The sequence below is a fragment of the Pelodiscus sinensis genome, chromosome 1 (assembly GCF_052426305.1).
Source record: "Pelodiscus sinensis isolate ZL-2025 chromosome 1, ASM5242630v1, whole genome shotgun sequence".
Taxonomy (NCBI): Eukaryota; Metazoa; Chordata; order Testudines; family Trionychidae; genus Pelodiscus; species Pelodiscus sinensis.
Genome location: NC_143052.1, coordinates 93004712 through 93031025, shown reverse-complemented (window position 1 = coordinate 93031025; position 26314 = coordinate 93004712). Strand labels below are relative to the sequence as shown.

The 26314-nt window shown below is 49.4% G+C and overlaps 1 protein-coding gene across 8 annotated transcripts in view; it reads left to right on the top strand.

The window, feature by feature from the left end:
* Nucleotides 1-26314, top strand: part of MGAT3 (beta-1,4-mannosyl-glycoprotein 4-beta-N-acetylglucosaminyltransferase) — a 67984-nt gene that overhangs the window by 28985 nt on the left and 12685 nt on the right. The window contains exons 1-2 of one of the 8 annotated variants that reach the window (XM_075936597.2): nt 7415-7553; nt 8975-9606. The exons of 2 other annotated variants lie outside the window; for them this stretch is intronic. Coding sequence is in view for 1 of the 6 variants with exons in the window: in XM_006111528.5 (XP_006111590.2) it covers nt 8213-8253 (41 nt within the window). In the remaining 5 variants the exon portion in view is untranslated. 5 more of the 8 variants (XM_075936594.2, XM_006111528.5, XM_075936619.2 and 2 more) reach the window with 5 other exon arrangements.

Genomic DNA, 26314 nt, shown 5'->3' with positions numbered 1-26314 from the left:
CTACACCAGTTTGTTCTCCCAGATCCGACTGAAGCTGATGCCTGCAGGGTGCTCTGGACTGAGCTCCCAACAGTCAGCACGGGCAACTGGGACCAGCTGGAGATGCCTCTCATTCTGGCCGAGTTCTTGGAAGCCCTTCTTCTCATGCCCATCAACAAAACCTTGGGCATGGACGGGTTGACCGAGGAGTTCTACCGTGTGTTCTGGGACATCCTCGGCCCAGACCGAGTCCCCGTCTGGGCCGAGTCCTTGGAGAGTGGGGTCCTCCCTCTGTCGTGCAGGCGAGCCATACTGGCCTTATTGCCGAAGAAGGGGGACCTCTGCGACCTTTGGAATTGGCATCCCGTCTCGCTCCTCAGCATGGACTATAAAGTCATAGCAAAGGCCATCTCTCTGCAACTGTAGTCTGTGCTGGTGGACATGATCCACCTCGACATCTTCAATAATTTGTACCTAGTCCGGGATCTCTTGGAGCTTGGGTGTAGGGACGGTCTGTCATTCGCCCTCCTGTCCCTGGACCAGGAGAAGGCGTTCGACAGCGTGGACCACGGGTATCTCCTGGGCACTCCGCAGGCCTTCGGCTTCTGTCACCCGATGGTCAGGGCAGTGCATGTGTCTGTGTTACACCTGAGTCTTCAACTGCTGAGCCACAAGGCCCCATCACAGTGGGCAGTCTAGGTGAGACTGACAGGCTCCCCAAGGAGTTTAACGTCCATGTCTTTACCGCTAGGATCGGGATCCCTTCACGGCGGGCAGCCAACAGGCTGACAGACGCCCCAGAGTTTACAGGGAGAGCCTAATACACCTCAGATTTTGACTGCTAGGATACACGACCCCTTCGCAGCGGGCAGCCTGGGGAGGCTGAGAGATGCCCCAATGGATCTGTCCCCTGGAAGCGACATGATCCAATGCTCAAACTCTCCCTATATCTGTCCCTTATGACCGGCTGGAGTTCTTTTTAAAATTGTGCTTGGTTCTGTTACAGCAACTGAAGGAGTCAGGTCACAGCTTAAACAGTTACTATTTTATTGTTACAGGGTAAACTTAGCTATTAAATGCTACTACTGTGTTACAGATAACACAGCCACTACAAAGGACAGGACAGAAATTACACTAATAAGTCACTTACAGGTACCATGAAACCCTTTTGGTTCTCTGAGCTCTTATTAAATGCATGCAAAATAGACACCTAGTAGGTATATATTCTCACCCCTGCATTCCAGACGTGGCATGGCCAGCGTCTTTCTCTCAATCCCTCGGGAAGAAGTGGGGCAAGGTTGGGCGTCCCACAGACCTCAGGAGTCAATCAATACCTGCCAGCAGGTGTAGATGATTGGAGCTCAAATGGGGTGGGCTACTAAACCCCTCTTTATACTCCTTGGGTCATGTAGGCTTCTTCCTGGTCTCAAGTGGCCAATTAGGAAAAATGGCTTTGAACGCCAAGTTTCCCATGAAGGGTGCAAAGCATAATTCACACCTGGGAAAATGCAGATAGTGGGCACCTCTGGTATGTGATGGGCAAAGATTCCTCTCCTGGGACAGTGTAGGCGTGTCAATTACTGGTACGAGCCATCAGGGTGGCGGGAGGCCCCAGGTCGTCAGCTAGCCCATTTACTGTCTGGTTTCTGTTTATGGTAGAGTCAGGGACAGGCAGCACACCTGCGTTCCCAGGGCATCAAAGGCTGACTGCCTTTCTCTTGCTCTCTGGGGCAGGCGGGGGAAAAACAAGATGTGGTTCATGTCTGGCTAGAGCTTCAGGCCCCATTTTGTGGGTTTTCTCTGGGTGCTGTACACCCTTGTGTAGTGTTTGGTCAGGCTCAACTGGACCCTGACCGAGCCGGTCAGCTTCAGGCGGAGAGTACGTCAGAGGTGTCCGCTGTTGAGCCAGCTGTATGCTCTGGCAATCGAGCCCTTCCTCTGTCTCCTCCGTAGGAGGTTGACGGGATTGGTACTCCGAGAGCTGGAGCTGCGGCTGGTCCAGTTGGCGTACGCCAATTACATGCTCCTCGTGGTCCTGACTCTGGGCGACCTGGTGTGGGTAGAGGCCTGCCAAGCCGTCTACTCAGCAGCCTCCTCCGCTCGGGTCAACTGGGTCAAGAGCTCTGGCCTGGTGGTCGGGGAGGGTGGCGGGCAGGCTCCCTCCTACCCTTCAGGCCATCAGGTGGGGTGCAGGTCCTGATGCTCTATCTGGGCATTTATTTATCCGCCACGCATCCCTCTCCATTGGAGAACTGGCAAGGTTTAGAGTCCAGGATCGGTGGGCGGCTGTGGAGATGGACAGGACGGTTCTGGTGTCTCTCCCTTCAGGGGAGGGCACTGGTACTGAATCAGCTGGTCCTGTCCATGCTCTGGCACCGGCTCAACCTTCTGCACCCGGCCCTGGAGGTCCTGACCGAGCTCTAGAGGATAGCTTTGGAGTTCTTTTGGCCAGGACTGCACTGGGTCTCTGCAGGAGTTCTGTCTCTTCCCCTGTAGGAGGGGGGCCAGGGCCTGATCTGCGTGTGCAATCAGGTCTGGACCTTCCACCTCCAGGACCTGCAGAGACTCCTCTTTAATGCAGGTAGTCCAGCATGGAGCACTTTGGGGTGCACCTTCCTCCACCACCTTCGAGGGCTCCGATACAACTGGCAGCTCTTTTTTATTCACCCTAGGGGTCTTCCGTGAGACTTCTCAGAGCTGCTGGAATTCTACCAGGAACTCCTCAAGACCTGGAAGCTGTTCTCAGTGACCAGGTCCATTGTGGCCACCGAGGGAGCAGACCTCTTCGCAGAACCCCTGCTCCACAATCCAGCCTTGTGTGTGCAGGTGATGGAGTCTCCCTCGGTGCGCCGGAGGCTGATCCTGACAGAAACCACCAAGATCGGAGACCTCCTGGACTACGACGGAGGGGACCGGGTGGATCCCCGAGCACTCGCTCAGCGCATGGGGCTCTCCACCCCTCGAATCCCCCCCTGCTCCTATTCCAGGAGGTGAAGGCATCTTTGCTGTGGCCCGCTCTCAATTTCCTGCAGAGAGCCCTGTGAGAGGGTATGCCCCGCCCCTCCCTTCCTGCAAAACCTCCGTCCCTTGTTATTGGGCCCCTGTTCCGCGGGCCCCCCAGCTTCTCCCATTCTTGGACCCCCAGCTGGCTGCAAAATCTGCAGCCGATCTGCTTTCGAACTGCGCCTAGAGAACATCTGCACACGCTCGTGCTTCATACGATTCACTTCCTCACCCTCGCATCCCACCCCGATACCAAGTGGTGGGACTATCTAAGACCCGTAGAGGGTGAGGAACCCTCATGGGCCAGCGTATATTCCACCCTAGTTCCATGGCCCATTAGGGACATTAGTTGGCGGCTCCTTCACAGAGCCATGAGCATGGCGCGGTTCACCCCCATCCCAGACACCTGCCCCTTTTGCGGCGTGAGGGAAAACCTGGCACATGCATATCTGGAATGCGCCAGGGTGCAGCCCCTATTCTGGCTCCTCTAGAACCTCTTACTGAGGTTCTGGCTGCACTTCTCCCCAGGGCTGGCTCGAGCCATTCCTGTGCCCCGGGCAGCGGGCACATGACACATGCGCAGCTCTGCCCCCAGGTGCACAGCACATGCTCAGCCCCGCCCCGCCCCGCCCCCCAGCGCGCTGCAATCAGGCACGCAGTGCCAGATTGCAGCTCTAAGGGGTGCCGCGCGCCCAGGGCTGGGAGCCGCACAGCGCCCCTTAGAGCTGCCATCAGGCACCCCCCCCCCATAAGTTGGCACCCTAGGCAGCTGCCCGGCAAGCCCTCCCCCTTAATCCGGCCCTGCTTCTCCCCACACCTATTTATTTATGCACACCCTATCCATGGCCCCACAAAGTCGCGAGACCTCCTCGTCAACCTCCTCCTGGCCCTGGCTAAAGCCACCATATATAATACTAGGAGGAGGACGCTGGACGAGGGGATTCTCTGCGACTGTGGGGCCTACTTCCGTTCCTTCCTTGTGTCACGTATCCGGGCAGAGTTCCTCTGGGCGGCGTCCCCTGGCTCCATCGACAGCTTTGAGGAGCAGTGGGCACTGTCCAGGATTCTCTGCTCCGTGTCCCCATCCAGTTCCCTTGTTTTGAACCTGTGACCCGCACTCCCTGCCCCTTTAGTCATTCTTTGTCCCACGTGACCAGTTGAGCCTGGGTCGAGTCGTCCCTCCCACAAGGCTGGGGGAGGGGCTTTGAGAAGCAGGGACTGTGCTCGCCCATCCCTCCCATGATCTCAAATAGGAACCCATGAGGATGATTACTAGGAGCCTGGGACCCCAGGAATTTCTGAATAAGGATGCGCTGACTGTGACTTAAAGGTAACAGAATCTAGTTCAAAGTCTTTTCCCTCGTTAGGAGATTTGAGTCAACACAGCCCTCCCACAACCTTTCAGGATGCAATAGAACATATTTTTCTGTCTCAAAAGTGACTGGCTTTAATGTCCATAAGTTTGTAATGTCATGAGTAGTGTGGCTATTTAGTCTGGAACTGCATTGATTTTTCTTGTTCTATACATTGGTGATCTTCTTCAGCTGGTTCAGATGGCAGGGTTCTGCATGCTTACAGTTTCTGGAACAGTTCCTGATGCCTCCTGTCATGCAAGCAAGAACATCAGGGCATCACTTCATGTATGTCTTTCCCACCACCAAGTCTAGCCAGAAAAATGTGAGGTTAGAGATTGGATGGCTCTGTGGGGATGGGACATGGAGCCTCACACCGACAGGTGTATGAATCTCTTGCAGTCTATCCCCAAGTTAATAGTAACTCATGAATGTTACCATTTGATGGGCATTCACTGGCCTGAAATGAATGTGAAATGAATTTGTGGTCTCTATCCATTCCTACTGGGATTTATATTTGCATTGCTGAAATCACCAATGCAAGCAGGACTAACTGGTGTCACTTATTAGCAACAGAGCAATCAAGGATTAAATGAAAGGACCATGAAAACTTACTCCCCTCTTCCTCCCTAGAGATGATTCCTCAAAGCCACAGGAAGAAGCTTTGAGTCCACCTGCGTAAAAAGCTTGCACTTGTATCTGCCTGTGGTTGAGGATCCAGCCCTCGCTTGGTTAATGGAAATACAACAGTTTACCCCACCACTTGAGGGTCTCCCCAAAAGACCAGCCACAAGACCTGTCAACTTAGTACCTTTCAGCAGCACCAATCCATTTAACATGAAGCATCAGATTTCCAAATGGAGGGTTTTTATGGGTTAGTTTTGCCTCTCCCACTCCAAATAAACAAAGGATCTTTGTTTTTCAGTTCAGCCTCTTTGGGATGAAGTGTTTTAATATTCTGCAACATTTGTGTCAATATGGCATTGTGTTCTGCTGCAATATTACCTTATTCATATTAATAGTCATTTTTATATAATTGTAAACATTACCTAAAAGTGCCTGGAGCTAACTTTCTTCATTTCTCTTCTGCTCTCTGTAGCATTTCAATGGCACCTTTAAATCTACATTTCTTTGGTATCTATTTGCTATAATCACTCCAGCCGGGTGGAAGGGGTTGTTGCCCTTTCACTTATATAGTCCTTTTATCTATTTGCAATCTGTGACTCTCTAGATCTTGCCTTTAAATCTCAGGCTCCGAACTGCATTTCTCTAGGAAGCATTTTGTGATGCTGGCTATGAAGGATGTTTCGTAAGAGGACTTGCTTATCAGAACCAAAGTGGCTCTGGGTCTTTTATGCATCCATTTACGTGCATTCATCATTGTGCTATTTAGTAACTTCCTAAGGAAACAGGAAAGCCTCTCCTATCTCTTTTTTTCGATGCTTTCTCTTTTCCCCACCCCCTTTCACAGTAAGAAGGGTGTTTGACGTTAGTGCCTTTTTTTTTCAGGTACTGTTTTTCTAAAGTAATGTAAAACCATAGAAGAAGAAGGTGCTCTTGTTTTCTCTCAAGTTCACTTCTCCTGACCTTTATCTCTTTCTGTTGCAAGAGGCAAAGTTCCATTCTTACATTTCTGCATTTTTTTTTAAATCACTCTGACAATGAAAAGAGGAAAAAAAGTTGAAAGAGGAAGGTCATCTTGGGAGTCAGCAAAGCAGGTTCTATTTGTCATAAGCTTTTTGGTTAAGGGAGAGCAAGTCAGTTAGCTTATATATGTTTCACCTAAACCCTCTATACAAGGGAAATAAAAAGTTACAGTATATGATCAAAACCTCCTTACAGGCCTGGTGGGGAGACCTAATTCATTATGAGCCTATGAAAGGAAGATGTCTGAAAAGCATGGAGTCATATTATACTGCATGGAAAATTGTTGTGTGTCCTTAAATTCTGAGTGATCTGTGTTTCATGGACTCTACTTCAGTTAGCAACTCTTTAGAGGCAAGGACTGTCTTTTAATTGTTTGTGCAACCCGGAATCCTGACTGGGCCTTGTAGGTGCTCCTGCAAAATGCATACTCATTGAGTAAGACTGGGTAAAGCCCTGCTGGGTCATTGAATACACCATCCTCACCCATCCCTTAGTACTAGATGGATCCCTATAGTACATTTCAGGTGCAGTCAGGTGCTCTGAGACAGCTGCTATCCCCCATTGCCCCATCCCCTTGTCTTTGGGGTTGCGCATGGTGTATTCTTTCGGCTTGCACCAATGGCTGCTCATGTAAGACACTCCCCAAAGCCCACCCATCAGTCTCCTCCTTCCACTCCCCCCCCCCCCGTTCCTAACACAAGGCATTCCTTTGTATTCCCTTCCATGACAGAGGGAGAAGGGGAGACAGCGCTCTGCGCCGCGCTGCAAAGCGCTCTCCGATTGCTGGAGGTGGGGGTGGGCTTTGTTCAAACGCACAACCACCCACACAAGGAGCTACCACTACCTGTCCAGCCTCCTCCCCCCCTCCCCTTCCCCTCAGGGCTGTGTGCTGAGGCTGCTGCCTAGATCCCGGTGCCTTCATTCCACCCCCACGATCTGGTCTTCACCCCCTTTCGGGCGGCGGGGAGAGGGAGATCTTTTGGAAGAGGCGGGTTCGCGTGTGGCTGGCTGTGGGGGGCCGGGAGCCCAGTGGGCAGGGTGCGGGGGGGGGAGGAGACACTCACACACACACACACACACACTCTCACGCACGGCTTTGAATGACTTGCTGCAGAGCGCGCAGACCTGCCCAATGTTGCCAGCAGAGGGGAAGGGAGCCGCTTCCCCCCCGCCAACCTGAGCTCTCCAGAGCGCCGGGGCTCGGATCCCGCCCGGTGGCCGCAGGGCTGAGTGGGGGGGAGGGGTGTTATTATTAGGCACTTTTATTTATTTTCGCGGCTGGGCCGCCGCCGGCTCCCTCCGCTCCCCCTCCCCACCCCGCGCTGCCCCCTGCAGAGGGAAGCGGTAGCGGCGGGGGGTGGCGGGCCGGGGCGCCGCGGTCGCAGGCTCGCAGCTCCCGGAGCGGCGCGGGGGGAGCCGGGGCTGAGCCATGCCGGGGGGCGGCTGCCGCTGCGGCTGGAACCAGGGATGGGGCGGGAGGCTGCCGCGGATCCCAGCATCTCCCCGCCGGGGGCCCAGGAAGCTGAAGAGCCGCCGCCGCCGCTGCTGAGAGCCAGCAAAGGGGGGCGATGGGTGAGTGAGAGACTCCCCCGATTCCCCCTCCAGTCTAATCCCCCCCGGCCTCCCGCTGCACCCCACCGCCCCCTCCCCTCCTCTGCCCTTCCCCCAGCCTCTGCCCTGTCCTCCCTCTCCCCTCATCTGCCCTATCACCTTCTCCTCCATCCCTCCCCCCTTCCCCTTGTGTCATCCCTTCCCTGCTGTCCCCTCTTCCAGCCTGCCTCCCTGCTCCCTCCTCTCACCCTGGCCCCAGCCCCTTCCCCTTCCTCCTGGCCTCTCCTGCCTCCCCTCCGGCCCTGCACCCACTTCCCATCTGCCCCTTCGCCCCCACCCCAGTGTGTTTATGTGTTGACAGGAGATGGGGAGGGGGAGGGTTAAAGGGCTGATTTTGGGCACGGAGCAATTAGAGCAGAGGGAAAGGGGTGGAAAGTTGTTTGCTCACATGGGGGGGGGGGGTTATAACTGGCCTAGTCTCTGTCCAAATCCTGCCAGCATCCCTATGCAGGAGTCCCAGGAAGGAGGTGAGGGCTTTAAACCTCCCTCTTTCTCCTCTTTTAGTCTGTCATTTTTTCCCTTTAAATGTGCTCACCCCACCACCCCTACCCCCAGCACAGCTGCAGCTTCTGTGAGTACTGCAAGGGGAAGGAGGAAATGGAAGCCTCTCCCACCCTGGTATGCATAGAAGCAACACAACCTGTGTCTGCAGGAATGTATGGTGAGAACTTCTTATCTTGGCTTCCGGGGAGAGAGATGCTTCCCCTTCAAACCCCCAATAATTGCAACATCCCACACACCAAAGTGTTGGTGATGGGGAGACAGATGAACATGTCACAACTCCCTCAGCCATCTCTCTGCCACCCCCATGAAACACAGCCACACCAAGTGAGGAGGGGAGCCTGCAGCCCAGGCACTGCAGAGGGAGGCCCATCTGCTGCCCGTGCTCTCTATGCCAAGAGGGTACTACTGACTGTGCATGTGTGCCAGCCCTGCAGCATTCTTTAGGGAGGAATAGGAGTTTATGCGTGGGGGATGGGAAGAAATATAAAAAAATAGATCAACAAACATAGTCTCCCCTCTGTCTTCATGTCAGATTGATATAATCACCCATGAAGGGCTGGGTACAAAGAGATGTGGCCTCTGCGTCCCTCCCCAATTTTATAGGGCTGCGGGTAATGCCTGGGGATTTGCCAGCTATAAATACCTTGATATTTGTTCTAAAGCAGTATGTGTATGTGTGTGTGCAATTTTGACATCGCGAGATCTGTTTCTCCACATGAGCACGACAAAGGTGATGGGGGGGGGGGGGGGCAGAGCGTGTGCTGCAGCTGCAGACCTTGTTAGGCAGCTCCCAGAGATGAGAGAGAGAGAAAGAGAAACTAAGCAGGAGGGATGGAGAGAGACAGCACTGAGTTCTGTCAGCCTGCATTTTTATCCAGAGGTCTCTGCTGACGATGCTGGAGAGCAGAACATGGGTCACCAAGAAGTCCTTACACATCTCCTAGAGCAGAACTCAGGTTACCAGGACCTCACCCTTGGGAGCAGAGCTTAGGTCATCAGGAAAATTGATCTTCAAAGGGCAAAGCTTTGGTCCCTGAGACTCCCCTTCAGAGTAAGTCACTGCAGTCACCAGCAAACCCTGCCACAGAAGAGTGAATTCAAATCACCCACCGCTACTGCTGTGAGGAGCATGGCTTGAGTCACCAGGAACAGCCCAAATCAGCAGATCTCGAGTTGCCACAGATCCCACCTCAGATTGCATCACAAACACCCACCCTTGTAATGGAGTTGAAGTCACCTTAGATGAAACTCCCACTGCACCCACAAGACAAAAGTTTCTGTTATCTGGATCCCTCCCTCAAAACTTGTGCTTGAGTCAACTGTGAGCGCCTCTCCTTCCCCCAAGAAAAATCACTTGTAATTCCCTGTGGATGGAGCCTGAGTCACTATCCACTTCTAAGGAGGAGCAGAGCTCAAGGCAGCTAAGGACTCCATTCTGAAGGGAGCTCAAGCCAATGAATACCTCACTCAACGGCGCAGCTTGAGAGTCCCCACTCCTGCAACTAAACTGGTAAGTATGAGGACATGTGTTTAAACCAGAATTGGACAAAAGCAATCTTTAGGTCTGTTCCTGGGAGTCCCTGACTTTCTCCTCCTTTACATCAGTACAAACACCCTTTCAGTGCTGAAGTAGTCTTTATAATTAACAGACGGAAGGAAACCTTGAGTCTACAGCTGGGTGTCACAGAGCTCCTGCTCCAATTTTTGACCCTGCCTCTCCATCTCCTGATGGTTTTGTAGGAGTGAGAGGGAATCAGTTGCAAGTGTGATGTTCCTTCCTGAAAGGATGCTCTGCTGTACCTAGCTGGGTGTTAATGCCTATCCCCACTAGATGTGAGAGATCCTGACTTGGGGCACTGGTGGGAAAGGGAAGGCAGGTGAAAGCCTGAAGACCCCCTCCTATTGTTGTGACCTTGCTGCTGCCTCTGATATGTCTGGAGACACACAGCACCTCTGGTCCATGATACTCTTGAAGCCTACCTGAGTCTGGAGCACTTTGAGCCATCTTGACTGCAATTTCAAAGCTGAGCCACGGCCTCTTCCTCATAGCATATATCAGTAAGGTTGGAGGAAGAAATAGTTCCCTGTGCCAAATGAAGGGGCTTCCTGAGCAATGCCATCAAGAAGAGTTGGTCTAAAGTGGGGAGGGGTGTGTGCTCAGGACAGGCCTACAGTCATTTGGGTCTGCTGAGAGTTTTGAAGTGGACAGTATGTGTGAGGTTTATGTTCATTGTGTATGCGTGGGTTTGTGTCTTTGTGAGCGCTTGTGCCTGTTTGTGTAATGTGTGCTTGCATTGTGCCTTGCTGCATGTCTGGATGTGTATTGTATACTTGGGGCAGTGTGTTTTAGCAAAGACAGTGAGTGTCCAATAATGCATGCATTTATTGTGGTGCGTTTTCATGTGCAGGCTGTGCATTTGAATGTACGGTTTAAGTCTGCAAGCCCACATGGTGTCTCCGTGTGGCTGAGTGTACAGCATGTGTTCCTGATTGCGTATAAAAGTGTAATTGTGCATCGGCAGCGTGTAAAGCACACACTGGTACAGACAACTCCTTTCCCTCGCCCACTCCTGAACTATAAATTCTGTGTTGGGACAAGGTTCTGAGCACCCTGTGCCCAGGCTTCTTGCTATTTTGAGAACAATCACTTTGAGATAAATTCGCAGTTCTGTCTCCCCCCGAGTTATGTCTATCTTCTCCCCCCTCAGAGCAGAGGAGGGAGAAGGGGAGTGTGGTGGTGGTGGGCAGGGTTTGTGCCAGCATTCATCAAGGCTGGAGATGGGGTTATTTACTCTGAAATGAGTGCTTTGTACATTGTTGGAATCTCTGACCCAATCAGAAAGGGATGTAGCTGGAGGAGGAGGTGGTGCTGACATTAACTCCAGGGCAGGGAGCTGAGGGGAAGATAGGGAATTACCAAATGGCACTGAAGCCTGGTTCATTTCCCCTGAGTAAGACCAGGTGCCTCAAAGGGCCTGTCTACATTTCAGGCTTCCTGAGGTCACTGTGTACAGGGGAGACAGCTGAGCCCCTCACCACCCCCAGCTTGGCTGGCCCCTCTGCCTAGCCCTGGCATTATTCCCCCTGTTAACAGGGTGCAGTGTCCAGAGGATTGAAGAGCTCAACACAGTGCCTCTAGTAATGAGAGGATTAATCTGAAGTCAGAGACTCTGTGGACAAGAGTGTGCATTGCAGCTAGCTATGCAGGTGTGTGCCAAATGGTTCCTATGCTGCATTTGCTTTGGAGTGCAGTGGCACTGACAGAACCATTCAGCATGGGGCGGGGAAGGAATCCCCCTGGGGACTGCAGGTAGTGCTAAGGAACACTGACAGAACTGGAATGGGGGTGGAGGACTCTGGAATCCCAGCATTCCAGATTAGGATTGTGGTGCATTGACAGAGAACAGCATGAGAATGCCTGCAGGAGGAGGTGCTGCAGGCTGGGATTGTGGTACATTGGCAGACCTGTGCAGCAGCCCAGGACTAGAAGAGCAGTGGTCAGTGGAGCTGGAATGGGCCCCCTCCCTGCAGCAGAAGGAGTTGGGCTTCTGTTGGAACTTGGCTTTCTCTCCCATTGGATTCTGGAGGTGGGAACTTGACTCCCCAGACTTTATCAGTAATAGAGAGGTAGCCGTGTTAGTCTGATATTAGTCCCTGATATCACTTTGCAATGCAAACACAGTTCCTTCAAGCCTTTCGTGAGAGCAACAAGTTCCTTTGGCGGCAAACTCACCCCTCTGACAGAAGCAAAGGGGATAATTTTGCCCACACACTTGCCCAACTGAGTACTCCCTCAGGGGGTGGCATACTCCTCCTGGCTTTTCCTTTGATGTCTTTCCACTGAAACATATAGCCCTGGGCAGATGGAGGAAATCAGCATGAAAATCTGTTTCCCTGTAGGCAAAGAGTTGTTTTTTTTTTAATCTGGGTAATGCACTAACCAGCCACCCCACCCCAGGCTGGGATCAGCCACTAATGCAGGACTTCCTACTGAGGGAGCTGACCCAACACACAGGTATGTACCTTCTGTTGTGATCAGCAGTATGGGGAGCCCAATTAACCAGTTGCTTGTGTCTTTGGCAGGCTGGGGACTAAGGGGTACCCAGCCTTGTATGTCTGTGTAGGCTCTTCTCTGACAGCCATCATTGAGGTATCTGAGCACTTTACTTCTATCTGCAACAGCCCACCAGGCAGGAAAGACAGTGCTTGTCATGTTAGCTTTGGCTGGAGGTAGGGAGTGGGGACTGTCTAGGCAGGAAAAGTGATTGGGGAATCATCCAGGTGTCCTTTGTAATAATCTATGCAATACTTTGCACTTCTAGCAAGACTAATTTAGCCTCAATTAAGATACTCCCCTCCCTGTGACTAATTAAGGTAAATAAATCCTGTGAAAGTCTTGTTATACCAGTTTTACAACAGAGGAAATTGAGGCACAGTGACTTGCCTAATATCTCTCTCACGTAGTATTAGTAGCAGAGCAAGGAATAAAACATGCTAGTGTAACCTACTTCCTGATGAATGGTTTCATCAGTGGCACAGAACACCTGCTGGGTTAGTGCAGCTGTGTTGATTCTGAACTGTTTGGCCATAGCAAGTTTCCTGTCCCCTAGCCTCACTTATCACCAGTTCTGCCTCCCCCCATATTGGCTTTTCCACTAGTGCTATTTTCTCTAAGTCTGTACATCAGGGACAGGACAGGGCTGGTGTGGTTGGAATCAGAACCCTGCATGTATTAGAGGCAGTGGTGTAACTTTTTAGACTTTTTTCTTTTCATAATGCCAGTTTTATAAGCCTCAGCTAGACAATCTGAAATGTACTGAGGAAAAAATGCAAATTAGAAATGCTTTAGAAACTCTCTGGTTTCAGTGAACCCTGTGATCTACTCACAGCAGACTCTTGGTATGCTGACTCTAGCCATGTTCCAGTCTCTTGTTGCGGCCTTAAAGATGTTGGAAGTGAACTCCAAATGAGAGAGAGAGAAGAATGAAAGGGAGTCTTCCTTTTGGATGCTCATCCCTTTGAGAGAGGAGCCAAAGGTATGCCGTGTTTTTCAGAGGCAGGAGAGAAGCTTTCCATTTCTCCATCCTGTCAACAGTGAGGCATCCAGCTGGGCACCAGGTGAGAGGCAGAAGCTCGGGAAGACTGAGTATTTTGGGGTAGAGGAATCCTGGGCCAGCTGAGAGTTTGGGCTCGGGCAGGACAGTTCTTTAGAGGGAGGCTCAGCATAGCATTTGTGGTGGTGACAGCATGCTTGGAGCTGCACAAAGTAAAAGGACCCCCAGGTCCTGCCCATAGGGTGCTCATGGCACTTAATCTTTCCCTTAGGGAAAGATTGATACCTGTGTGCACTGAAGGATCATTATGGATCATGCTTGGCTATTTAATGACCCTATTGCTTGAAAAAAACATTTCCTAGTCCCTGCCCAATATTCCCCAGTATGTCTGCATTTCTATATGGTAGGGGACTGCTACTGGGGCAAGAGACACACTTCCTGCCTTTAAACCACCCTCCCCACTTCCCCTCTCTTTGCATGCTGTTTTTACCTCTCCATTTCCTCCTGGGTCCTGTCCCTGCTCCATAACATCCAGTGTGATTATGCCCAACTGATCCCTTTGTGCTCCAATTGCCGCCTCCTTTCATTCCCTGTGTGCCAGGATAAAACACCCAGGGAACCTCCTAATAGCTCTCCTACTGCTTAGTGCAGAGTCCAGATAAGGAAAAGAGATGAAATCACAGCTGGCACCAATGAGATGATATCTGCTTCCTAAACCCCAGATGTTAATATTCAGATTCTCAGAGCATTTAGGGGATGGGGAGAAATTTGTCATCTCTGCCCTCCTTGCAGTTTGCTGTATGCATGACAGCTGGTGTGTCTGTGCATGCTCAGATACAGGCTATCCATATGCTGACATTGTGGTCTTGAATCCCTTTCAAACAGCAGTTTCTGGAGCTATGAGTGACCACACCTGCATTCAGCCTGGCCAGAGGAATGATGGGATTTCTTCTGCATAATTTATCAGCCTTCTGAATAATTTATAGTGCAGTTGTGCTATGAAACAGCCTTCTTGTTTCCTGTAAGTGCTGGAGGTAGCTTCCCTCCAGCACAGGGAATTATTGCTCAGTGATAAGAAAGCAGTGTGGCTTTTCTCTCAGATTGTGTTGGTACTCCTAGCTGTCTCTGCAGCAGCTAAAACATTGAAAGCTCTCTAGCACAGCACATCCAGGATTGCTATTCTCATTGTTCAGACTTGCTAAGCTGCAAAGCATCCTGGGGACTAGGGATGGGGCGGAGGCCCCATTGGTGGAGCTGTGTGTATGAAACCTCAGTGCAAGTTGAAGCTTGGAATAGGATGAATATGGGGACAAATTTCCATCTTATCCCTAGCAGAGGGAGTTTGCCCTAAGCAAGATTTGGGCTCCAGTTATGGGGGGAAGTGAGAGTGGCAGTGTTAAAAATTGTGTTAATCCAAAACCAGAGTTTGAGTAAATTCCCCATTCTGAAAGCAGTTGCCAGACCACCAAAGAGCATCCAGCCTTGGCAGTTCATAGACTCATAAGACTTTGTCTTAGTCCAGTCCCCTGCACTCTCTAGATTATCCCTGTACTCTCTAGATTATCCCTGATGGGTTTGTCTAACCCGCTCTTAAACATCTCTAATGATGGAGATTCCACAACCTCCCTAGGCAAGTCATCTTCATGGTTCATCAGATTTCTGATTCATGTCTCTTTCTGATAGAAGTGAGATTGGTGGTAATATCTTTGATGGGACCTCAAGCCACCTGGTCTCTCCAATATTCTGGGACTAATGCAGCAATGTAGCACCATGGTAGCATACATGGTTGCTTAGTGGCCTGTGTGAAATGGCTCTGGGAAGTGTCAGTTGTGTTCCCTGTGAAAAGAGTCCACATTACAAACATCACTATTACAGCTAATTGGCAGGGAACCCCCAGGGCTGGATTAAGGAAGGGGCTTTAGAGGCTGCAGCTCAGGGCTCCATGGTTAGGGGGCCCTGTTTAAAAAAAAAAAAGGGGGGGGGGAGAAAACTTCAAGCAGCTAAAAGTGCAGATTTTTTTTTCGCAGGATCCCCTTAGCCCAGGGCTCTGGGCTGCAACCACTAAACCCCCTGCATTCCAGCACTGCCCAGTGGGGTGTGTGTGTGTAGGGATGCGGTTCTGCATGCTGCTGGCCCCCCTCCCCTCCCCTGCCCCATTGAGCTGGAGCTGCAAATTCAGGGAAGCTCCATTTGTGCTCTTGCCTCACCTGCAGACTCTCCCCTCCCCCCCCCCACACACAGTTCCCTCTGGCTTGGAATGACAAGGGGGCAGCACTCAGTCACCTTCTTCTCCCTTCCTCAGGGGCTGTACCACCAAACAGGAGCTGCCTCAGGTAAATGCCTGTACCCCAGTCCTGAGTCCCCTCCTGAGTCTTAGCCCTGAGCCCCTTCCCATACTCCAAAATCCTTGGCCCTAGCCTGGAGCTCCTCCTGCACCCCAAATATCTCCTCCCCAGCACCACCACCCTAAAGCCCACACCCCCTGTCAGCTTCCTACATCTAGCCCACCGTCTCAAACCCACAGACCCCTTCTGCAATCTGAACTCCTTTGGTTTGGCCCCACCCGGAGCCTTGGGGGGCCCCAGAAAATCTACTAGTCTGGGGCCCACAGAAGACTTAATCTGCCCCCTGGGAATCCCCTCATGAGCAAGGCAGCAGTGGATGAGCCAGGCAAGCAGTATTGCCTTATCCTTGCCAGGTGGGCACCCCACCATAGCACAAGGTGTGCTGGCTAGGCAACATGAATGCAGATTACATTGCTAGTGCTCTGCCGGCTCTGCTTAGAGAGGGGAGGGACTTCTGTTTCCAAGTATGTCAGTCTGATGTCATTCAGCAGCCACACAAATGCCCGTGCGCACACACTTCATTGCCCTCCTGGGTTTGGTTTTCTTCTTCCTCCACTTCATTTCTGCCAGCATTTCAGTAGCTGAGATCTCACAAAAGGCTAGAGTGTGAGATGAATATGTTTATAGCATTATCAGCTGATTGAGGGAGCCAAGCAGCTCATCAGAAAGATACATTTATAATGGCCCAATCGCTCCTGGCTCATCAGGTCTGGCTACACGTGTAGTATTGAGTATGAAGCCTGGCCTCTGTCTTTCAGCTGTTGTTACTTTGAAGATTTGGGGGTTTGTGAGATCAGATTATTTAAACTCTCATTGGTCCCTTGGTCAGGCAGTGCCTCTCCTTTTCCTTCCCCCTGGCACTGGTCCATGACTCAGTAAAGAAAATTCTGAATTTTAGACTAGAGTCAGTTTCATCCCACACAGGAAAAGTCCATGATCCAAGTCCCTCTGGGTATGTCTACACTACCCCGCTAGTTCGAACTAGCGGGGTAATGTATGCATACCGCACTTGCTAATGAAGCCCGGGATTTGAATTTCCCGGGCTTCATTAGCATAAGCAGGGAGCCGCCATTTTTAAATCCCCGCTGCTTCGAACCCCGTGTAGCGCGGCTACACGGGGCTCGAACTAGGTAGTTCGGACTAGGGTCCTATTCCGAACTACCGGTACTCCTCGTGAAACGAGGTGTACCGGTAGTTCGGAATAGGCGCCCTAGTCCGAACTACCTAGTTCGAGCCCCGTGTAGCCGCGCTACACGGGGTTCGAAGCAGCGGGGATTTAAAAATGGCGGCTCCCCGCTTATGCTAATGAAGCCCGGGAAATTCAAATCCCGGGCTTCATTAGCAAGTGCGGTATGCATACATTACCCCGCTAGTTCGAACTAGCGGGGTAGTGTAGACATACCCTCTGGGAGTAAGGGGTTCTCTGGGACAAAGCTTAGAGAAGAGAGGGATGAAGCCTTGTTTGGAGACAGAGCTGGCTTTTGATGCTTGTCTCAGGAAGAGAAGTTTTCTGACGCTCCTGATTCCCTGAAACTGCATTTGAGTGGGGCCAGAGGGCAACTTTACTCCAATGACATTGTCCGGGGGCCTCAGGCTGATCTCTTGCTCTGCACTGGCATAACAGACTCTGAGTGTAGGAGGAGACCCTTTGCCTCTTTAGGAACACTGGGGTTAGCACCGTGTGGCTTTGCTTTTAGGAGAAAAGGAGCATAAAGTTTTAACACCAGCTGCATTCATTCCTCTGCAGTCTGGATTTTGGGACCGGTCAACTTGGTAAGAGGTGATGTAGATTTTGCTAACTGAAAAACTGGATCCTGCTAATTTGGATGAGCGTTTATGGACACTTAACTAAGAAGATTATTTTGGGAAGTGGATTAGGCTTTAGGCTTTTGTGTCCATCATGGAAGCTGCCCCTTTTGAGGATACCATAGCCCTATCACCAGTGTGGACCAGCGAGTGAAGATCTGCTATATGAACCTTATTTCTAGCATTGCAAACCAAAGGCTTGGTACCCAGGGACCTTATCGAGAAGAAATGTCTGCAAACTGAGGGTGTGCAGAGCCCATGGCATTCTGACCAATCCTTCCTTTTTTCATTTTTGGTGCCAGCCTGGGACATTTCACTCCTGGGCCAAGATAAGGCATCAAGGAGCTCTCCCTACTGTTTCTTTCCAAAAATCAGAAATAAGTAAAACTACATCACATAGGGCCATGCTTGAACCCTGAAAGGGAAATGAAGAACAAAGGAAGAAAGGAAAAATAAATAAGGCCTGTTCTTGGTCCAAGTAAAATTCCCATGAACATATATAACCCTTTCTGGAAGGAATAACATTCTCTGTGCTGGAGGTAGCTTCTGAGAAAGAAAAGGAGAGAGAAGCCGACAGGGGCTTGAGAGAGAGACTGATAGAACCCTAGAGGAAATGTCTCAGCATGGAGTCAGGTTTCTCTTTTTCAGCTGAATGGGGTGAGGGTAATGCTTTTTGCATCAGACTGGCTGATTGCTAGACTTTCACAGCAAAGGAGGGGGATCTGTAGGCTGCCAAAAAGACCCCTGAGGACTGAAAGAGAGAGCCAGAGAAAGGAGGAGGAGGACGACGCTGGGAAATTTCTTCCAAGTACTAATAGTTTGGCTACTGTGGGAAAGTGAGCATGCTGCCAAGCCTCAAGTGGGCAGTTATGGACAGGGGGAGGGGATGGAGGGCCAGTCTCGCTTTTCCTTGGTTCCTCTAATCCCAGAAGTATTGCCTTGTATTTCATGGCTTCTCTTGATTGATTTGTATGTATCCCTCCTTAGAGAACTTTTTTCTCAGAGATGGTAAAGCAACTGACACCCTCTGCAAAAAAAAACTTGGCAGGTGGAGACAAGCTTGCTTCTGTCTGTTTAGGTTTCTGTACTATGCCCATCACCGTGGTATCTGAGCTACTTCTTCAAGTATGCGTCAGTCTAGATTCCACCTTAGCAGCGCGTGTGCCTCGCGTGTGATAGGAGTCATTTGTGTGGCATGTCCATTGGGAGCCCTGTGCCGGCTTAATCCCATGTGGGGGTATGAAGGTCATAGTAGCTGCAACCCTCCCTCCATTACCTCTGGCACCCAGGCAATGTAACCTGCACCATGTCCAACCTGCTACTGTTCCTGCACCTTCCAACTCCCCCTTTTTGTGCAGAAATCTCTTGTCAATTTCTCATTATTAATTTGTTCATTAAAAGAACAGGATCCTTCTCATCCACCCTCTGTATGTTGCCCTGCCCTGCACTTTAGAGCAAGGCACTATATGCCATGACCACAGGCTTGGCCTTCCAAGACCTGCTTTCAAGAATAGCTGAAACTCTGCACAGTGAGACATCAGTGACCCAAGAAAATATGCACAAGCAGCTTGACCTTTTTCGTGCTAACAGGATTTACCCTACCAATCAATGAAGGCAGGTTGGACCATGGCACACTCCAGCTTCATTCCTGACTGCTTCAAGGTGAATAAAACAGCACTAACAAGTCTCTCTCACAGGCTTCTAATATTTTTACATGCACCCCACATTAGGATCTCTTTTGGTATCCGGAGAAGACCAAGGTTATCAAGGGGATTTTGAAAGATGATACCTCCCTCTCAGGGCTGTTCCCCACTCTGGCACTCCGAGTGCAGAAGATGGGGGCCCACAAGAGACCTTAAATATCTTGCCTCTATCAGCTCTGCTTACAAAAACTCCCCAGAGTCACAGATTCACTGACTCTTTGGGGCAATAGCTGCCACCACCAAGTGAAATAAAAGGAAAAAAAAAACTTTCTTCTTGAACCCAGGAAGAAAGCACTTGGACTTCTTCCAGAGGGATACTCCCAAGCTCCTTTACCATAAGAGAGCTTAAAAACAACTGCAGTCTCTGGTAGCTAACCTCTTAGTCTGAGGCATACATGCACACACACAGACAGACCTCCTGTTTCTTTCGAGGACACAAGACTCAAATCACTGCCTTAGAAAAGGTGATTTTTGTTAACAAAACAAAAAGATATATTTGATAAAGCATACTTGGTTGCTAGGTGTTACAGAGCAACTGAGTAAAAAATTAAAACACAGAGAACATCTCTGGGTACACTTTTAGATAGTGAATGGGGGAAGGAATGCATAGATTCACACAAAGTTTAACCAAACAACCAAAACAAAGAAAAATACCCTGATCATGACTGAGTACATCTTTTCCCTCTACTCATGATCCATGCTGATCTGTATTTCAAGGCCCAATTTGCTCCCCTGTCCAATATTTCTTATAAGCATGGTAATTCTGATTACTGCATCTGCTGCCTCCAGCCCTTAACTTAGAATTCGCTTTCCAAGAGAGCAGGCAAGGTTTCTAAATACAATTTAAATTTCAGCACTGTATCCTCATTGGTTCTTCTGGCCCCTTGCCAACACCTTTGCTAGCTACCTGCGTTTAACCCCTTAATCACCAGCTGCTGGCCCAAGGTTATCAAAGGGATTTCAAAAGATTATACCTCCCAAACATTGGATCTGTTTGGCCGAAAGTCTTACTCACGAGTCTCCCTCCAATTCTGCATCGTGAATGCAGGATCAGTTTGAGAAATACAGTTTTTTATGTGGGAGAGGATTACTCCCTTCTTATCAAAGGTGCTCCAAGGCTCCAGGGGAGGACCTAAGAGATGGGATCAGAGAGGGGCAGATGACGGTGAAAACAGGGCTACAGGAAGCAGTAGGCAAGTCTGATGTGACTGCTCAATTCATGAAGATGGCAGTCACAAGGCACTGGTGGTCCTGATTACAAGCACCTGTGATTCCAATAGAAGTCCAGACAACAAGAGAGGACCTACACTTCAAGAACACGCAGCTCACCAGCAACTAGATGGACAAGATGTTCTGTTCTCTCAAGGATTCAAGGGCAGTGCTGGGCTCGTTAAGGATTTATACCCCACTTCTGTACTGCAAGCCCTTTTGATACCAGTCCCTGCAAAGACAGAAAGCTGTCTTGTTCCCATATTTGCCAACTGGAATAATCATCCAGAAAGTGGATGCCATGAGGTACCCATCCCCCTCCTCCTCCTCCCTCCCACCCCAGCTTCCCCCTCAAAGGCAGCTGATTTGATGGGGGTGTTGAGGGCCATGCCAAAACCATCTCAGAGCTGACCTTTGGGAATTGCCTTACCCCTTCCATTGGGCACGGTCAGAGATGGTAGCCACAAATGGGTGCCAGACACTGGTGTATTGAAAATTATACTCAAATTATAAGATGTCAATTTAAATTGTAAAGATATTCTTAGTCCTGCTCGCAGGCTATAGGGCTTTATAGGAAAAAGCGTGCAACCAGAGAACATCTACAGAGAGTCAGCCGAGAGTAAGGAGGAGTGAGTTATGACTGTTTACTTTAGGGAGCATCCTACCTTGTCTCCTTCTGGTTCTTATGTGCCGTTGTTCCGAATTCAAAGTAATAAAGCAGTGTGCATTGCAACCTTTCTAACTTTTGTGTGTGTGTGCTGTGAACATAATAGCTTTCACCACTCATGGCTCACCTATCCAGTTACTTTCCTTAGCCCCTACACACCCCCTTTCCCTGTCACTCTTCAGGGATCCTTCTCACAAGAGCCACTGTAAAAAGAAATGGCCTTGTTGCTCCATGTAGGAGTTATTGAAGTGGTTCCTCAGGAATACAAAAAAAGAGGCTTCTCCTGATATGTCCTTATCCTGAAGAAGACAAGGGGCCTTTGTCCTATCCTAGACGAGTGGAAACTGAACTAATACATGCAGTGGCTTAGCTTCAGGATGGTAACTCTTGCCTCTGTCACTTCAGGCTCAGGGCTGTTTTGTGACTCTTCACTCGTACAGGATGAGTACTTCCAAATAGTGAACCATCTAGGCCTCCAGAATTACTGGAGATGTACAGTAGATCCAAATTATTACCAGTACCTTTCAGATTCTGGTACTGGGAGTCTCGAGGACACATGCATTCTTGTTTCTTACTGAGTCATCCCATAATCCCTTTACCCTGCCTGTTTCATTGCTCTCGACCATCCATTTTTCTGCTTCTCTCAGAATCTGCATTTTGCTTTCTTCCTTGCATCACCTTCTGCGTGAAATGCCATCCCTGAACTACTCTGGAAAGTAGTTCATCCACATTCAGTCTTGAGACCCACTTCCTCCATGATGTCTACATGAAATTAGGGACAGAATCGGTAGTGTTTATTTAACCCACAATCTTAAAAAATGACCCCTGATTTTGAGTATTGCAGTTAGAGGTTACCCAATGTGAGATTCCCAACAGCTGAGTTTTCAGAGCACCTGTAGCTCACACGGACCTCCACTGGAGTCATGTGTGCTCAGCTCCTCTGAAAATCAGGCCCTAGGCATCTGTAAAAGAATTGGGAACTATCAAAGCCCAGGTTTTGCTTGTGCTGCCAGCTGATGCCTTGGGTTAGATCCATCTGAACTTTCTCAAGGAAGATAGAAAAGTGGAATCTAGCAGGGTTGTTTGTTTTATTTTAAGACTTCTTAACAAGAAAATCAAAACCTTGCAGGTTTTTCCTTCAGCCTGTGCAGACCAAGTATTCCCTTCCTCAGCTCTGTCCTTCACAGCAGTAACCCAAATTTTCTGGCTCTTTCCTCAAAGCCTCAGCAGTCAAGAACTTCACACTTCCTGTTGGTTTCTTGAACAGTCCTTCTCTGCAGTAGCTCTTGTACTAATGGACCATGACCCCTGGCCCCTCAGCTTTCTGGAGAATGTTGCAATTCTCCTCCCCCTTTAAGGTTGCCAAATCTGATTGAGGCTATTCCAGAATTTTTTTTTTCTCCCAACAAGACATAATGTCACTTACTTAAAATATGCTATTAAAATCTCCCAGATTGCTTTCAATAGTCAATGAGATTTATGCCGATTCCAGGAGACTCCAGGCCAACCCCGGAGGGCTGGCTACCCTAACCCCCTTTCCTACTGCCCTCTTTTATAAAGATCAGCTAATTAAGGCACAGCTGTCAGGTGCCATGGGTGACTAATCAGCCAGCTGCATGTCTCTGACCCCAAGGGATTGGCATCCCTGACACCTTCATAGTATGTCAAATTGGGCACCCCAAAGCAGAAACACCCCAAATCAGCTGCCAATTCTGAGCACTTTGGCTTTGTTTTACAGATATAAGGTATCTCTTCCCTCTGTATAGCTTTGCCCTGCTCCTGCACCCTTTGTAGGTGGCTTGTTGTGTGAGACTGTAAGGTGTGTTCAAATACTGCTTGGCACCCTGTCTATCACCCATGAATACCAGACGTTAAAGTCTGGGGGAGTGTGTAGAAGTGCTGCTCACCTTCCTCTGCTCAATGCAAAGGGCTGGATCCTGGGAAGTCACTGAGAGCTCCACTCTTTCCTCTTCACTTCAGGTGAGAGAATCTGAAGTGAGAGAAGCATGAGGAGCTGGTGCATGGATTTACAGCCTGGGACTCTGAGCTCTCCACCAGGAGGTGGTGCAGCACCAGTGCGCAATGGGTAGGAAGCCTGCCAAGATGGGAGTCACCTATCTGCCTCACTCCTCCACAGGACCATCTTTTCTCCTTGATGGTTCACTGGGGACAGGGAGGGGAGTCTGCCACCGTTAGCCCTTTCTCCACCTGCCACCTCCCTACCATAGCCAGAATCCAGGGAAAACAGATCCCTCCACTCTCAATAATTCCCTGAGGGTGGTTAGGAGCACGTCAGTTGTGTCCTTATGCAGCACACGTGTGCACATACACACTATGGGCTCCTTTCAGCTATGATTGTTCAGTTGTCCCCAGTCTCTTCTGTGCCTTGTCTCATCACCCAGTGGCATGTGGTGGTACTTCACTATGTGATGCCAACACTTGTGCCAACATAAAAACCAAGTGGCAAGCGCCTCCCCCCGCCACATAGGTCTACTTGAACCACTGTCGTTGCACATAATAAGTAATCATAATAATAATTTTGTGTTGGAAACCAGGGCTGGTGTCTTTGAGTTGCTTATCTCTTCCCTGTGAAATGTCATCCTCTTTGGTGTCATGGGAACCCATTCCAGATGGGCATCCAGACTCTTTTTCCAGGACTTTAGGTGTTGTTAGAGGGAGAGACAGGAATGGGATGAGGCTGTGGGAAGATGGAATTAGAATATTTGCTTGCCCTGGAATGATCAAAGAGAACCAAGCAAGGAAGTTTGCTTGGGAGAGAGGTGAAGGGTTATACAAAAAGTACAGTGGACCTGCTTACTCCTATATCCTATACATTTCTCTCTGTCCGTTAGGACCCAAACTTTATGTGTAATCTCTATTTTCCCTACCTGTACAGGGAAAGCTACTGTGGGTGAAGGATTTGCCAGAGAGATTAGGGAGGTCCCATATTAGCAGTCAGGGAACATGAAAACAGTTGTGGCCAAAAGACTTTGTGATACTTTCAAACTCTCCCTTTTCCTGGTACATGACAAATAAAGAGAAGAATCTTCCTTTGATGGTCCCAGGAGGGCTTAATTTTCTATAGCACCCGTTAGTATATCACTGTGATGTCTAAATGCTTCCCAGGTAAATTAAATCTGCATAACAAGGTCCCTAATGAATTATTGAGTTTTCTGCTCTTCAGTAGCCCCTGGTTCAAAAGATGACCTGCTTGGAGAATTAATTAATACTAATATCACTATTATTATTTTAACCTTGTTATAGTAGCAGTTTATCAAAGAGAAGGGACTTGTAATGAGACCTGCAGTTGGTCACATCTTGGTTAGACTGATGACCTCTAGAAGACCATTCCATAACCCCTCAACCTACAGTCCTACCAAGACTGCTTTCTCTCCGTCTCTAATGTGGTTTCTACTGGTTTGTGAGCTGTGAGTAATACAACTATATTTCTGGATGAGGTGGTTGCTAAAGTAATGGAGTCCTGACCAACTGAAGATTATCACAAGGCTTTAAAAAGACAATAGGGAGGCCCTGGGTGATGGTGGAGGGACTGAAATACAGTGTACTCAGAGCAGTCCATCCCACTGAGGAAGGTGGGCAGACGCATTCTGTACGAGATGGAATCTCTGCATTGCATCCATCTTAGTCACTACGTACAGCAAGACATGGTAATACAGTCTGAAGGAGATTGACCAGCAGGAAGGGATGGCATTTCTTGTAAGGTGCAGGTGGAAGTAGATATTTGTCACTACTGGGGCTACTTACTCGTCTAGCTTTTGTGATGCACAGAACCCTGAGGCTATTACTAGTTTGAGAAACAGAACGCAGTTTCCTTCAATGGAAGGGGGGAGGGAGGACAGCATATCTGAAGAGTTGTTCCCCTTCTCTAGACAAGATCACCTCAAAATCAGATGGTTTGAATGCTGCACTGTCTGCTTCCGAAGCTTCAGAGGGGTAGTCAAGTTAGTCTGTAACTAAAAAAAACCGTAAAAAACAACGAATAGTCTTGCAGCACCTCAAAGACTAACAAAACATGGAGATGGTATCATGAGCTTTCATGGGCACAACCCACTTCTTCAGATGATAGGAGTATTAAAAGTTCAGATCCAAGAATAAATAAGGGAAGGTGGGGGGAGGAGAGGGGAAAAAAGAAAAGAGGAAAAAAATAAGGAATTAGATTGTTCAAGTTACGTGAGGCTGGTAAGAACAATTTGCACCTGTCATATTGGTAGTGAGTCACTTTGAGGCCAGAAGTGTCAATGCTCTGGGGAGGGTTTCTGAGGTTTGCTGACTTGAAGCAGCCTTTGATAGTTTCTATTTGCAGTGGAAAACAGTTGCTCTTTGCTGATTGTCACCAGCCAGGGGGATCATGGATAGACTTTGAATTCAGTTGCTGACTAAAGGAGAACCTGAGTCAGAATCTAGCTGCAGCCTGCAGCCTTTCCACCTTGCACTGTGATCCTACCAGAATGTCTGTGCTAGGGTTCTAGCCACACACAGATAGCAAAGATTTCATGACATTTTTCATAAGAGCAAGAGTGTCCTGCATAAATTTAAACCAGGACAATTACATTCCATTTCCTTACTTTTCCCCCTGCAATTTCACTCTCAGGGTATATTGTTCACTTCCTGTCCTAAAATAGTTGTGGCATGCTGCCCTGGCCTATCACACAGTAACTGGCCTCCTTAGTGATGGTTTCCTTTCAATTGCTCTGAATCTGAAGTGATGATTTTATATTCCCTGCCTATTTACAAAGTGTTTTCTGGGGCACAATTTACTCAAGGTTTGAAAGTGCTTTGAGACTCTTTGTGTGCACATATTCCTATTCTCCCTTGTCCCCTGAATGGACTCTCCCTGCCGTGTCTGAGAAGAGGAAACCTGTGCTAGATTTATGTCTTCCTGGAATGGACTCAGCATTTAGCCTCCCCAGGAGGGGGAAGAAAATCCTGAATTGGATTTCTGGAATGGATGCTGGATGACACCTCTGAACTTGTTCCAGTTTATGGGCTGCTGTTTTATTTCCAAGTGTTGGGGGGATGAATGAGTTGGTGGGTGAGTGTGCACTGGGACTATTTGTACCAAGATGAGGGGTATTATACACCTGGTTGCACGCCTGGCATTCTCTTCCCAATGTCCTCCAGAGCAGAATGTGGTGAATTGCCAACTCATAAGCTTTGTGCATGTTTCTTCCTTGTGATACAGGATGTGATTCCAGGATGGCATAAATCAACTGATTGTTTGATATTTCCCAGGCTACAATAAAGTGTAGCAAGTGACTGGGGATGCTACTCCCAGCTGCTAGTTACTGCGCAGGATGGTTGTAAGTATCGGCTTAGCCATGGGACCCCAAGCATGAAGGCCCATGAGGGCCCCTCTTAAAACAAACCAAATCTCTTGTTCTGCTGCTGGGGATAAGAGGATGGGTGGGGAGAT